The sequence below is a fragment of the Chanos chanos genome, chromosome 14 (genome assembly GCF_902362185.1).
Source record: "Chanos chanos chromosome 14, fChaCha1.1, whole genome shotgun sequence".
Lineage (NCBI taxonomy): Eukaryota > Metazoa > Chordata > Actinopteri > Gonorynchiformes > Chanidae > Chanos > Chanos chanos.
Window position 1 is genome coordinate 10,289,578 of NC_044508.1, and position 11,724 is coordinate 10,301,301.

The 11,724-nt window shown below is 40.1% G+C and overlaps 2 protein-coding genes across 3 annotated transcripts; one reads left to right on the forward strand and one right to left on the reverse strand.

The window, feature by feature from the left end:
* The first annotated feature begins 406 nt into the window (after positions 1-406).
* On the forward strand, positions 407-5,174 carry zgc:114041 (monocarboxylate transporter 2). 2 transcript variants are annotated; one of them, XM_030791012.1, is made up of 6 exons: positions 407-472; positions 647-771; positions 1,042-1,266; positions 1,552-1,695; positions 2,204-2,983; positions 4,916-5,174. In XM_030791012.1, exons 3-6 carry the CDS (start codon positions 1,065-1,067, stop codon positions 5,107-5,109), a joined length of 1,320 nt encoding a protein of 439 aa, XP_030646872.1. In that variant the 5' UTR covers positions 407-472; positions 647-771; positions 1,042-1,064; the 3' UTR covers positions 5,110-5,174. The 2 variants fall into 2 exon arrangements, with proteins under 2 accessions (XP_030646872.1, XP_030646873.1); XM_030791013.1 differs by lacking the exon at positions 647-771.
* A 4,168-nt stretch (positions 5,175-9,342) lies between these two features.
* On the reverse strand, positions 9,343-11,673 carry mboat4 (membrane bound O-acyltransferase domain containing 4). Its single transcript, XM_030791858.1, has 3 exons — positions 11,552-11,673; positions 11,211-11,435; positions 9,343-10,273 (listed from the first exon to the last, which is right to left on the reverse strand). Exons 1-3 carry the CDS (start codon positions 11,671-11,673, stop codon positions 9,343-9,345), a joined length of 1,278 nt encoding a protein of 425 aa, XP_030647718.1.
* Between the last annotated feature and the right edge of the window lie 51 nt (positions 11,674-11,724).

The window sequence follows — 11,724 nt, forward strand, 5'->3', positions numbered from 1 at the left end:
CTCACATTTTCATCAAACAAATAACTGAGCTGGACTGACCTCTCTTGGATGTACAGTTTTATGGATGACATTCTTTAAACAGGGGTAGCTACAACCTCACTCCTCAGGACACACCCGTATACCTGTAAGTTCTCCTACACCTTCTGACAGGTCATTCGTATACACTATCGCTGGAATGAAGCACAGAATATTGAATGACTGTGGACGCAATTGGAAAGGAGAGAAAACCGCTGATGGCTTGGTCAAGCGCTGATGACGTTGTAATGCGCTGACCAACCGGCTTTCGTGTAGCATGACTACTTTCGTTTAAGTGGTCGCATAAAGGTCATAGGGGAGTGACCAGCTCTGAACATATAAATAGAATACCGCAACCGGATGGACACACGGTAGAAAACAGAGGGGATGTTTTCTGTTTGTAAAGTGTGAGACCCGTTTGACGGAGGAAACAAGAGGACCCAGTCCCAGCCCCATCGTGAGTGTTGCATGAAACGTGAATACGATTTGCGCTAAGGATTTGATATATTTAAAATGTTTAATCCAGTCAATAGGTCACTCATTTGGTATGATACAAAAGCCTGTGTCTTTAGCATAAAACCGCTTCCGTCTCCCCCACAGAAATTAACATAACAATTGCTGTGTTTCGCAGATGAGCTTGAATAATAGTAAAGACTCAACATCCCTCCTTAAAACGGAGACCGTTGAGATACAGTTCATCTCATCTCTTGATGCCTATAGAAGACAGCTGTCTTGATTGTCGCGGAAGAATCACAGGTCTGCATGTTTATTTTGTTTAACACTAGTTTAACACTTCGCTCTACTTGGTTTTCCTCCAAGTAGCCTACCATTGTTACAAGCTCGCAGATTCCGATTTAACATTGTTGTCACAGTAGTCTCTTTCGCTGGAAATGATTGGATAAGTTTGTCCGAGGGCAGATATTTGTGGTTAACAGTTCCTTGGCAAGTCTTTAAATGACGCAAGCTGCTCCTTCTACGTGCATTATTTACTCTTAATACTACCCTGGTCTCATGTGTATTTGGCAGGCGACAGCTGCTGAGACGGTGTAATGGCGCGTTACCATGCAGATCCTCCAGACGGTGGTTACGGGTGGGTGGTGGTTACCTCAGCCTTCTTTGTCATGGGCTTGACCGCAGCCGTTCTTAAAAACTTCGGTTTGTTCTTCCTTGAGATCCAAAGACATTTTGAAGTCCTCACGAGCACCACATCATGGGTTACTTCCACCACCATTGCCATGTTTCATCTTGGAGGTGAGTAGAACCATGCTGGCTAAGAAATAAGTTCTGTGTGTAGGAGACCTATCAACTACAGCAGTGTTGTGTTTCTTCTGATGGTGGTAAGCAAAATGAGGGAAGTGGAAAGATACACAGGGAAAGGGATGGAAAATGACAGTAAGAGCGATTCGTTGCTTATCATCTCCAGGTTAAATAAGAAAGATCAAATATACATTAATGAAATGGCCAGCTGTGGTGCTAATCAGTTAGTCATGTTAGTTTTAGTTAGTTGTAATTATACTATGTTTCTGTTTGTTGCAGCTCCTGTTGCCAGTTCCCTCAGTGTCTTCCTCACCCACCGTGTAGTCATCATTATTGGAGGACTTCTGGCTGCCTCAGGCATGATAATCGCTTCTCTGGGTCTTGAACTGCCGTGGATGTATCTGTCTATGGGAGTTTTACAAGGTGAACTCTCCTCATGGATTCTTAACTTTATAACTTGTCAACTTGTTAAGTTGTTTAAGTACTGTACAAGCATCTGCTGCATATATGACGAAAGGATTCTTGGACACAGTCAGTATGTGTGCTTTACTAATAAAAACAAAAAAGTATTAAGTTAGTGAGAGTACAGTAAGAGCACAGTCTCAGTTTGGGGAGAAAACAGCATGTTAATTTTTCAGGGTATAGGGTTTACTGTTGGCTCTATGCCACATGGTTTACTGAGCACATAATGCTCTTTCTGAATTCTGTAGTTTAAACCCCATCTCAAGAATGGCTGGATTAGAAAACAGAAATATCAGCAGTTACAAAACAGGCCGGTACACCAAACTCATGTTGTTTACATTTAATGCTTGGACAAACCTTCGATACTAATGGGGAGTCAAAAAGTAGTTAAAGTATTTTCAGAGATTCCTTGCACACTGTTTATAACAATGATCTGTCTATTTGTTGTTCTTAATGTTGTGTTCTATAGGGCTTGGAATTGCGTTGTCATGGATTCCAGCTAACAGCATGGTAAACCATTATTTCGTTCAGTGGAGACCCATCGCCTATGCCATCGCCAGTTCTGGAGAATGTGTCTTTGCCATGGTGTTCAGTCCATTCTTCCAGTGGCTCATCGAGACATACACTTGGCAAGGGTCTCTATTGATCATTGGAGGTCTTCAGCTCAACTTGTGCGTGTGCGGAGCATTGATGAGACCCCTTAAATCAAGCCCTTTACCATTCTTCTCTCAAAACAAAGCCACGGTGGACTCTAAAGAGCTTAGCACGATCAAGAAACCCAGTTTCCAGTGGTCCCTTATCCAGAGGCCTGAGTTGGTGCTATACATTGTGTTTGCCATCTTTGCTGCAGCTGGGTTCTTCATCCCCCCTCTCTTTCTGGTGCCGTACGCTACCAGTTTAGGGATGGAACAGTACTGGGCGGCGTCCATACTGTCGGCACTGGCCCTGGCCGATCTCATTGGCCGTCTGGTGTGTGGTTGGCTGGCCAGCTTGCGCTTAATGCGGAACCTGCAGCTTCTGACCATCGTGGTGACCCTTCTGGGTGTGGTGCTACTCCTGCTGCCTGTTGCCGAGGGTTACTGGGCCATCTTGGTCTTCTCCTCATTCTATGGCTTCTTGTTTGGCTGTGTGGTGGCCATCCATGTCACCAGCATTGTGGACATCGTGGGGTTGGAATGCTTTGACAGCGCCCTGGGACTCTTCATGTTGTTTCGCAGCTCAGGGGGCTTCATCGGACCACCAGCTGCAGGTTAGTTCATGTTTGTATTGTAATCCAATGTGAATATATGTCGGTCTAGGATGCAGCAGTGGAACCTGTCATTGGTGGCATGTTGTACATTAGTTTTTCTTCATTTTCAGAGAGCTTTTCACAGGAACATGAACTGAATAGCCTTTTCCCTTATTGATATTTTGTAGATTCCGATACTATTTAGACTTCATGCCCAGTTAACAAGACCTTGCAGCATGTTCTGAGGGTCGGCCCATGCCCCGGAGCTTCATAACGAGCTTGAATTTTATGGTTGTGATCAGAATCTACAACAGTTTTTCTCAACTTGGGGTCCACAGACCCCTGGTGGTCTTTGGTGTAATTGCAGAGGGTCCATGACATGGTTTTTAAAATGTATAAAATATGAGTGGTATACTTTGCTACTGTGGGTTTTGATTTTAAACAAGATGATGCTAGCTTGCAAATGCATTAAGTAATATGCTCAAACGTGTCAAAGATGTAATCAAAGGCATATATCTCTGATGAATATAGCTCATTGTAATTTTCCACCATCTCTGTTTTATGACTTTTTCACCTTGAAAAGAGGAATTTGGTGTGAACAAAGGAATTTAGGAAACATAAGGTCAAGGAAAGGGCACAATGTTTTACAAAATACTCAGAGCAAACTGATTTTTAGTTGTCCTTGGGGTTAAAAAAGGATTATAAAAGGATTCTTGCAAGATCACTGAGCTATCATTGTCTTTGTGTTCTCAACGGCCGTTGTACTGCATGCAAAGACAATAAAGTAGCGGATGTGAATAAGGCTGGGCCGATAGACGATGCCATCGTCCATAGCAGATAGCTGACAGCCATCACGATATTGAGCCCAGCATCGTGATTCCCCTCCCCCGCTTCCGCACCGACAGCGGGGCGCACCCTGCCACATACAAACACTATAATTCCAGTGTCTCTGCTATAACGTAGAAAAATAAGTTTATTACTTATTTCTTATTTTCGCGGATTTCCGCGGTGGTCAAGTATTAAGTGTTTTCCTCTCCACTGATGTCCATTATAAGGAAAAGGCTTAACATGGCTTAATACACCAAAACTACGATCAAAGATCGCCAAATTGCTCTCGCACATCTTTTGTTATGAGCTCTCTCCCATCTTAAAGATTCTAATTGAAGTGCATAAGGATTTCCCATATCGTCTAATATCTGATACGAGATAGTGTTTATGACATGTGAGATGTCTGACAAATTTGGTGATCACTGATCGCTGTTTTTGGGACATTAAGCCACGTTAAGCTTTTTCCTTGTAATGGGCGTCAACAGAGAGGAAAATGCTTAACGTGTGATAACGACCCCACTCCTAGGATTTCGGTTTTGATTTTTTGACAGGAGGAAGTGTTTCCGACAAGAGAAATTTGGTGATCATTGAACTCTGACTCAAATTTTAACTTCTGAAAGATAGCAACCACTCTGTCAGATGATGATGATGATGATGATGATGAGGATGATTATTATTACTATAGCAATAATTATATGGTAGTATAATATAACTAATTATATTAATAATTTAAATACCAAAATATATTTCAAACAATTTTTGCAGAGAGGTTGAGATTTTGAAAATTTGGAGATACTTCCAGACAAGCAAACCTGTTTAAACATGAAGCAAAATTTGATGTTAACATCCCACCTGTGAAATGATAAATGGCAGTAGATGAAAACATGCTTTGATCTGTTAAGGAAATTTTATACATTCTGTGCTTCATTTGATAGTCCACCTGTTATCGTTTTCAAAATATTCATGTGGATTTACACAAAGCAGTTAAATGTCACTTTACATACGTGTCTTTACACACATGTACACGTCTTAATGGTTGTAATGAGCTTATCCATGTTAGCACGCCTTGCCTTGCACGAGCCATTACAATGCAGAGGGTCTGAGATTTCTTTTCTGTTGTGGTAGGTTTGCTGGTTGACTGGGCTGAAGACTACAGCATCGGCTTCTACCTGTCTGGCTTCTGTTTCATCATATCCAGCGTGTTTGTTGTGCTAGTCGACTGGCTGCTGCAGAAAAAGCTGGCCTCTGCCAAGAATCCAGATCTCCCTGGAAAATCTGAAGACTGTACTACCAGCTGCGGGGAGCATGTAAAGCCATGAAACCCAAAAGACTAGTTATGATTTCTGATTAGTATTGATAATTCATTTAAAACCAGAATCCGTTTTTTTTTGTGTGTGTGTTTGTTTTAAATGGATTTTAATGTATTTTGCTGCACGTATCAATTTGCAGCCTCCTCTGGATTCTTTGCACACCCCGCTGACCACGAGCATCTGAACATTCCCTAGGATTTTCGGTTCTTCATTTTCTCAGATTCTTATGAACTCCCAAGTCCTAAACGAATAGGCGAAAAGAGGGACAGGTATGGGCCTTTGCCACCACACAGATGCGTCCTACCTAAAGGATTCAGGTACGGAGTTTCTGCTACGACACATTACCTGTGGAAGGCAACTGGGTGCAACCTTCAGAGTATGACGTCTCTTTTCTGATCATTGCTGTGGGACATGCTGTCAGTCAGGAACCTATTTGCTTTTGGTCTTAATTTAAGCAATACTTCTCTCCCACATTATGCAGTTTTAGGATGGGTTGTTGTACAAAAGGATTAGGTTGACTTCATATCTGCCAGAGGAAGTGCACCTGCTAAGGTTTCCATAGCTGTCCCATACAGAGGATGGGGGAGGGGAGGGAGGCATATGATTCTATAGATTGGTTATTCCAAGTTGGCAGAAAATGGAACAAAAAGGGGCGAGGACAAACAGATTGTACAACTGGTTTTGTGGGTTTAATCCAATTGTTTGACTGTCTCAGCAACTAGTGTAAAACACTGTCATCTGATGCCATTTTCATGGTTTGCTCAGGGACGTAACAACAATAGTATTATATGAATACGCTCTTTTGGTGATAGTCAGTCAAAGTCCTAGTACACTTTATGACTGTTTGAAGACAAATCAAATGAGAGAGTGCAGCCTGAGGGCTAATGATTATGAATCAGTGTCATATGGAGGTTCTTATCGCTTTCTTTGTCTGTTAAAATGACTCTTTTTAAAATATGAGATTTACGAAAAACTTGACTGTTAGACTCTGTTGTAAGAACTCAGTTGAAAATACTTGTCTGAGAACGTCTGTCTTATAGGATCTGTTTTACTTGCTTAAGAAACACTGCATGTTAAAAAAAAAAAAAAAGAAAAGAAAAGAAACAAGAAAAAAGGAACTTGGCACCAAGGTTGACAAAGCCAGCGGCAAATGGGTATGATGCTTATGTTAAGGAATATCCTGTTTTCCAGTTAGATGATGGCAGAGTAGCTTTTCATATTTTCACAGTTCACTCATTTCACATTCATTTTGCAATTTCCTGTACAAGTCATGCTATTTGGGCATGGCTTCTAGTGAATTCACTTGCTTAAATGTTTTCCTTTAAACCAAAGATTCCAACTGTTATTACTAAACAACCCAAGCATTAATGTATTTCTACATGATTCCTTTTATTTGTTAAAAGGCAATTACTGTTCATATTGCTGAAAAAAGCAGGAGGAATTTAAAATCTAACCTGTTTATAGCTTGGTTATATCAAATTTTCAAGGTGAACCACAGAGACCCAGGACTTCAACAAAGATTAAGGCTGCCTGGGTTCCAAAATCCAGTACATGCTGTTTTAATGCTGCTGAGATATTTTAATTAAGTGCCTCGTGGAAAGGATATTAGGATTTTAAAGTTACAGGCCTCCACTTTTACCTCTAGTTCTCCCAACTGAACAATTGCGAGTTCTCAGATACTCTGGAAAAAAACACGATATTTACTAGGAAGCAGTGTTTTTTTTTGTTGCGTTTTTCGAGAGTATACAGTGGAAATACGTTTTAGAGGGAATGTGTTTTAGGTTTTAGAGATTTTGAATGCAATACTGCATTCAAGAAAATGGACTAGAAAATGAACTGAGGTAAAGTGGTCATTTATGTCAGTGGATTTGCATCATTTGAAAAATCTTCTCATAAATGTTCCCCAACTCTTCTATGATAAAATCCAGAGAGGTTCTAATATCTTATATTTTTGAAATCGCTCATTTTTCTGTCACCAGAGACAGAGCCAAAGACCGATACACTTTTCGACACTGATCATCATTGATGTTTTTTTTGTCTTAAAGGCACACATGTCTTTTGTTTTGTTTAAAACACTAACTTGTTGTTTTGGCAAGTACAGAGTAGAACCAGGGACTTTGTTTGTTCAGGAATCACAGCTTTTAAGAGAACACTGTGTTAAATGTTTGCACTTTCAATGAAAGTAGTTGTATGTGTATACATGTATTATAGTAATCTTATTTGGACACAAAGCTGTATTACACCTGATAGATACTGTATGTAAAGATATATTTGGGGTAAACATTAGAAGAGGGTCTCTGAATGGTACCCTCCAGTAACTGGATAAAAATATCAGCCTGTGAAGCTGGCTTTATTACACACTATTAAGAGCAAATGCTCCCTTGTCACCACACAGTTAATGTGAGGGACAGACACTGGTTCTTTTGTCTTTGCACATGAAACTAATATTTTTTCAAGGAATAGCAGAAGGATTGTGGGATTTTTGGGGGTTTGGGGTGGGGTTCTTTCCACATGTGATACATTCAAGAACAAATCACTTTCTTTTGATAAATTTTGCCTTATACTTAAAATGCTGTCAAAAACAGGAAAACTGGAACACGAATAAACTAATGCACATCAGTGGAAAACTTGTGATGTTTCTTTTTATGGCTTTCTTCAGTAATTTACTAACCAACTACTAAATTCAGCTTTTTTACATGCTTATTTAATGTTATTTGTGGTTGGTTTTGAGAATGAAATACCATATTATAGGTTAAAGGAATATATATCAGAATGAAATACCATATTAAACGTTAAAGGAATATACATCAGAATGAAATACCATATTATAGGTTAAAGCAATATACATAAGAATGAAATACCATATTACAAGTTAAAGGAATAAACATCAGGCACATGGCCACCTTACTGAGTTCCTGTCATGAGTGTGTGAAGGTCAGGTTTTACTACTGATAAATATAGGGCTTGTATCTTATGTAACTAGAACATGGTTTAAATTCCAGTTTCACTTTGTAGGTTCTGCCAGGTTTTAAACAAGTTCAGAATGTCTGTACACTGTAGTAATAGATTCAGCGAATTTCCTTGGTTTGGTGCTTTGGATATGAACAGACGAGACCGATGTAAAATTGTTCCATGATTGTAATCTTCTTTAGGAGCTTGCTGTCTCACAGAGGGAGGGGGGAGGATAGAGGAGACAGTTGGGTGGGGAGGTATTGTTGGGATTATACCAGTTGGTCACCACTAGGTTGCAGTAAGGTTTTAGTGAGGGAGCTGGGCATGTATAACAATGTGGTTATGCGTTTAACAAGCCTTACAATACAATTCCATAAGAAGCAATGTCTCCTGAAAGGTCATATATAGAGTTTATCATTAATTACCAAAAATGTAGAAATATCCAGCCATAATGACCAGTGTCAGATTGTCAGTGACAAGTGAATTTGTGCGATGCAAAAGTACTTGTGATAACGTTGTGGCAAGCACTGTACAGTGCACCATCACAATGAATACTGGAGCTTTTATATTGTCTGGGTAATTTGTTTATAAATATTAAAAAAGGGGAGAGGACCAAGGACAAAGTATGTTTTTATTGGTAGCCATCTACAGTAACACACTATATTCTGCTGCGAGTGTATACCTTGAACCATTCCAGTCGTGTCGTGACATATATAGCCCTCTAGGGGGCACTGTTATTCCGTAAGATTGAAACCATGATCAGCGCTTGTCATCATCATCTCCATCCGTTCTTAGCACTTGTTTTCTCCATTGTAGATGTTGCTTTATCGCATTTCCACTGCTACCGACAACACACTTCAACACAGAGTACCAGACTGGGCCCACCACTCTTACATAGTGGCCTCTTTGATACGTATACAATAACAGTTCTCATTTATTTTTAAGCAATAATTTACTGTTTTCCAAGCGCTACATGGTAGACAGGTTTTCTTAATATAATTAAAGTATGTGTGTGTGTGTGTGTGTGTGTGTGTGTGGTGTGTGTGTGTCCACTTTCTGTCTTTGGGTTTTGCTGTGTCATTTTTTAGTTGAAACAAACTTGCATCTTTAAATTATACTTAGAAAATCCACAAAGCCATTCAAAACCAATGGATTTTTCCTTAAAATGAGGGCTGGTTTCTTATAATTCAATAATTTAATCCTTGAACTTTCTCATTCAGTAGGTCTAAAAATAGTCTTATGCCTCATCTGCACACCAAGAAAGAACATTTTCTTTAACAAAATTTGCTTTTAGTATAATATTATAATGATATTTATGAGGGGAAATACAACCATGTAAGATGTACAAAGTAATTTCACAAATAAAAAACTTCGAAGTTCAACAACAACAACAACACAAGCAATGATCATTTGAGTCTGGACCCAACCAAGGCAAGAGTACAACACTTTTCTCCAAACCGAGGAAAGCTTTGATCTCAAAAAATTATGCAGGCGATAGTCCCCCGCCACGGCAACAGCCCATGCCAAAAACCCTACAACCTGCCCGGGGTGCAAGCCGTGCCACCAAGCCGAAAACAAGAACGTCATCAGTACCGGTGCCCTGCTGCATCTGTTGAAAATTAATCTGCGTAGCCACTCAGCTGTCGTTTTATTCCACCGTCGAGCGAAAACCGAGGGACGGCAGGACAGTTCTATTGAACACGGATCTCCATCGGTCAGTCCATCCCAGAGCAGACTTCCGTTTGGACTGTAACCACGGAAACCGAGCCCAACAGCATTGTTGACACACTCACTTATCATCCAGTGAGAGTAATAGCTGATCTTGAATGCCAGAGAGAGAATCCATATCCAAAGAATACCATGGAGATCCCATAAATTTACCCAACTGATTGGACTGGACTGAATAAAGCTTATTAGAACATATTTAATCCACACCAACAGCAGCATGTGCAATACCTTCAAAGAAACAATAAATAATGGAGAAGGTGGAGGACTGACATTGATTTGTTCTACAAATGCCACAAACCTATTAAATGAGCAGAGGGGTCCTCCAAGAAGGGCAGGAAAGTAGAAAGTGTAGCTAAGCAGAGAAATTAGGAAGTACGGCTGATCCTTACGGCTTCTTTTGGAGGGTCCAATCACTTTACCCTCCCGAAGATCCATTGATACAGAGGTTATTCTCTGAGTAAGAAGCATTAATGAAGATGCAGCGAGCATAAGTCTGTGGAGAAGAGAACAAAATGTAAGGAACGTGAGTTACTATGTACGTCTATATCACTACCCGTTTTAGCAAAGTGCTCCTGAACTCCTGTGCTTGCTACAAAGTGTATATCATACTAATGGTATCAAAGTCACTGGAAATCATGAGGAACCGAATAGGTAATTGCAGACCCCAAGGAAGCGACAACCTTTTTCTTGATAACCGTAAGGATTAGGAAAGAACTTGAAGAAAAATTACGAAAAGCAACCAGAGTAAGAATATTTGTGGTTTATGCCGAATGTTTTGTTTTGTTTGTTTATGCAGAGTTTTGAAATTCCTTTTGACATGCAAATTTTGTGATTTGATCTGTTCAAGTGTTGGGAATTCTAACCCTTTGGTTTCCCTGCCAAGTTGGTTTCTGTTCAAACCAGCAGAGCGTGTATGTCGGACCATTAATTGGGGCAGTTTGCCAAGGCAGACAAACCTGAATCTTTGGAAACCAAAAAGGCCTCTCTACAGTCGGAATCTCACCTACAGGCAAAACCACATGGGACTCTTGGGTGATTCTCTAAGAAAAACAGCATACTCCTTAGAAGTGCAACAAAGATGTGCGTATCTGATAGTTCCAGGACTAAACTCTTCATAACATTCTAAGTCTTTAACCAAGACAAAAGCAGATTCACTTTGTACTACTCATTTACATCTTATATTTTATACAATAATCCCAGTATAACTAGCAATGATCTGGCAAGTGCTTATAGAAATTCATCTTTGGTTATACTTTGGGGTTGTACTTACTACATGAATGACATGACGTCTAAACTTCAAATCAATGGCCAGTTTCTCAAAAAGATAATAAAAGACGATAATACAATAAGAAAGTGGTACACTCAGTTTTAGGTTCCCAGGTCCCAATGATTCAAAAACATACTCTTCTTGACTGAAATTGAAGCCCTACCTGGAATCTGTTGGTTCTTGGAGCCAGTGCTGTTGGTATTGTATGTAAAAGTGCCAGAGACTTTGCCAGAACATTTGTGAAGTGAAAGTCCACTGGTGAATCCTCCTCGGCTCCACAGAATAAACCAGCAGAATGAAAACACCAACGCTGACGAACAGAAGTAAACTGTATGGACCCATTGTCAGGACAGCTAGGATGGATCCTCCCAGCGTCAAATAAATGTACCTACAACATCAGTTTGAAGATGTCACGATTACATTTCAAAAACTTGAAATAAGCCCCCCCCCCCCGCGCCATCCCCAAATAGTAGTCTCCATTCTTCATAAAATTCTCTTACATACCTGTGAACCACGCCGAGCAATCCTTGCCTGGCCAAGCTATAGAATAACAATGCAGGCGGTACTATCAAACACTGGTAAAGTAGTTGATGATTTTGACCAACTATCCTCAATAAGAGATTCATCTTATAATATACACACAGTACATCTATCCACAGTATCAGAGTGCTGAATGC

Bases quoted from the DNA above. Each gene is read 5' to 3' on its own strand.
- zgc:114041 (XM_030791012.1), top strand. From the start codon at position 1,065: ATGGCGCGTTACCATGCAGATCCTCCAGACGGTGGTTACGGGTGGGTG. The intron at 1,267-1,551 runs GTGAGTAGAACC...TGTTTGTTGCAG, and splicing joins TGCCATGTTTCATCTTGGAG to CTCCTGTTGCCAGTTCCCTC. The intron at 1,696-2,203 runs GTGAACTCTCCT...TGTGTTCTATAG, and splicing joins GTCTATGGGAGTTTTACAAG to GGCTTGGAATTGCGTTGTCA.
- mboat4 (XM_030791858.1), bottom strand. From the start codon at position 11,673: ATGAATCTCTTATTGAGGATAGTTGGTCAAAATCATCAACTACTTTAC. The intron at 11,436-11,551 runs GTATGTAAGAGA...CTGATGTTGTAG, and splicing joins TTGCTCGGCGTGGTTCACAG to GTACATTTATTTGACGCTGG. The intron at 10,274-11,210 runs GTAGGGCTTCAA...TCTTCTCCACAG, and splicing joins CAAGAACCAACAGATTCCAG to ACTTATGCTCGCTGCATCTT.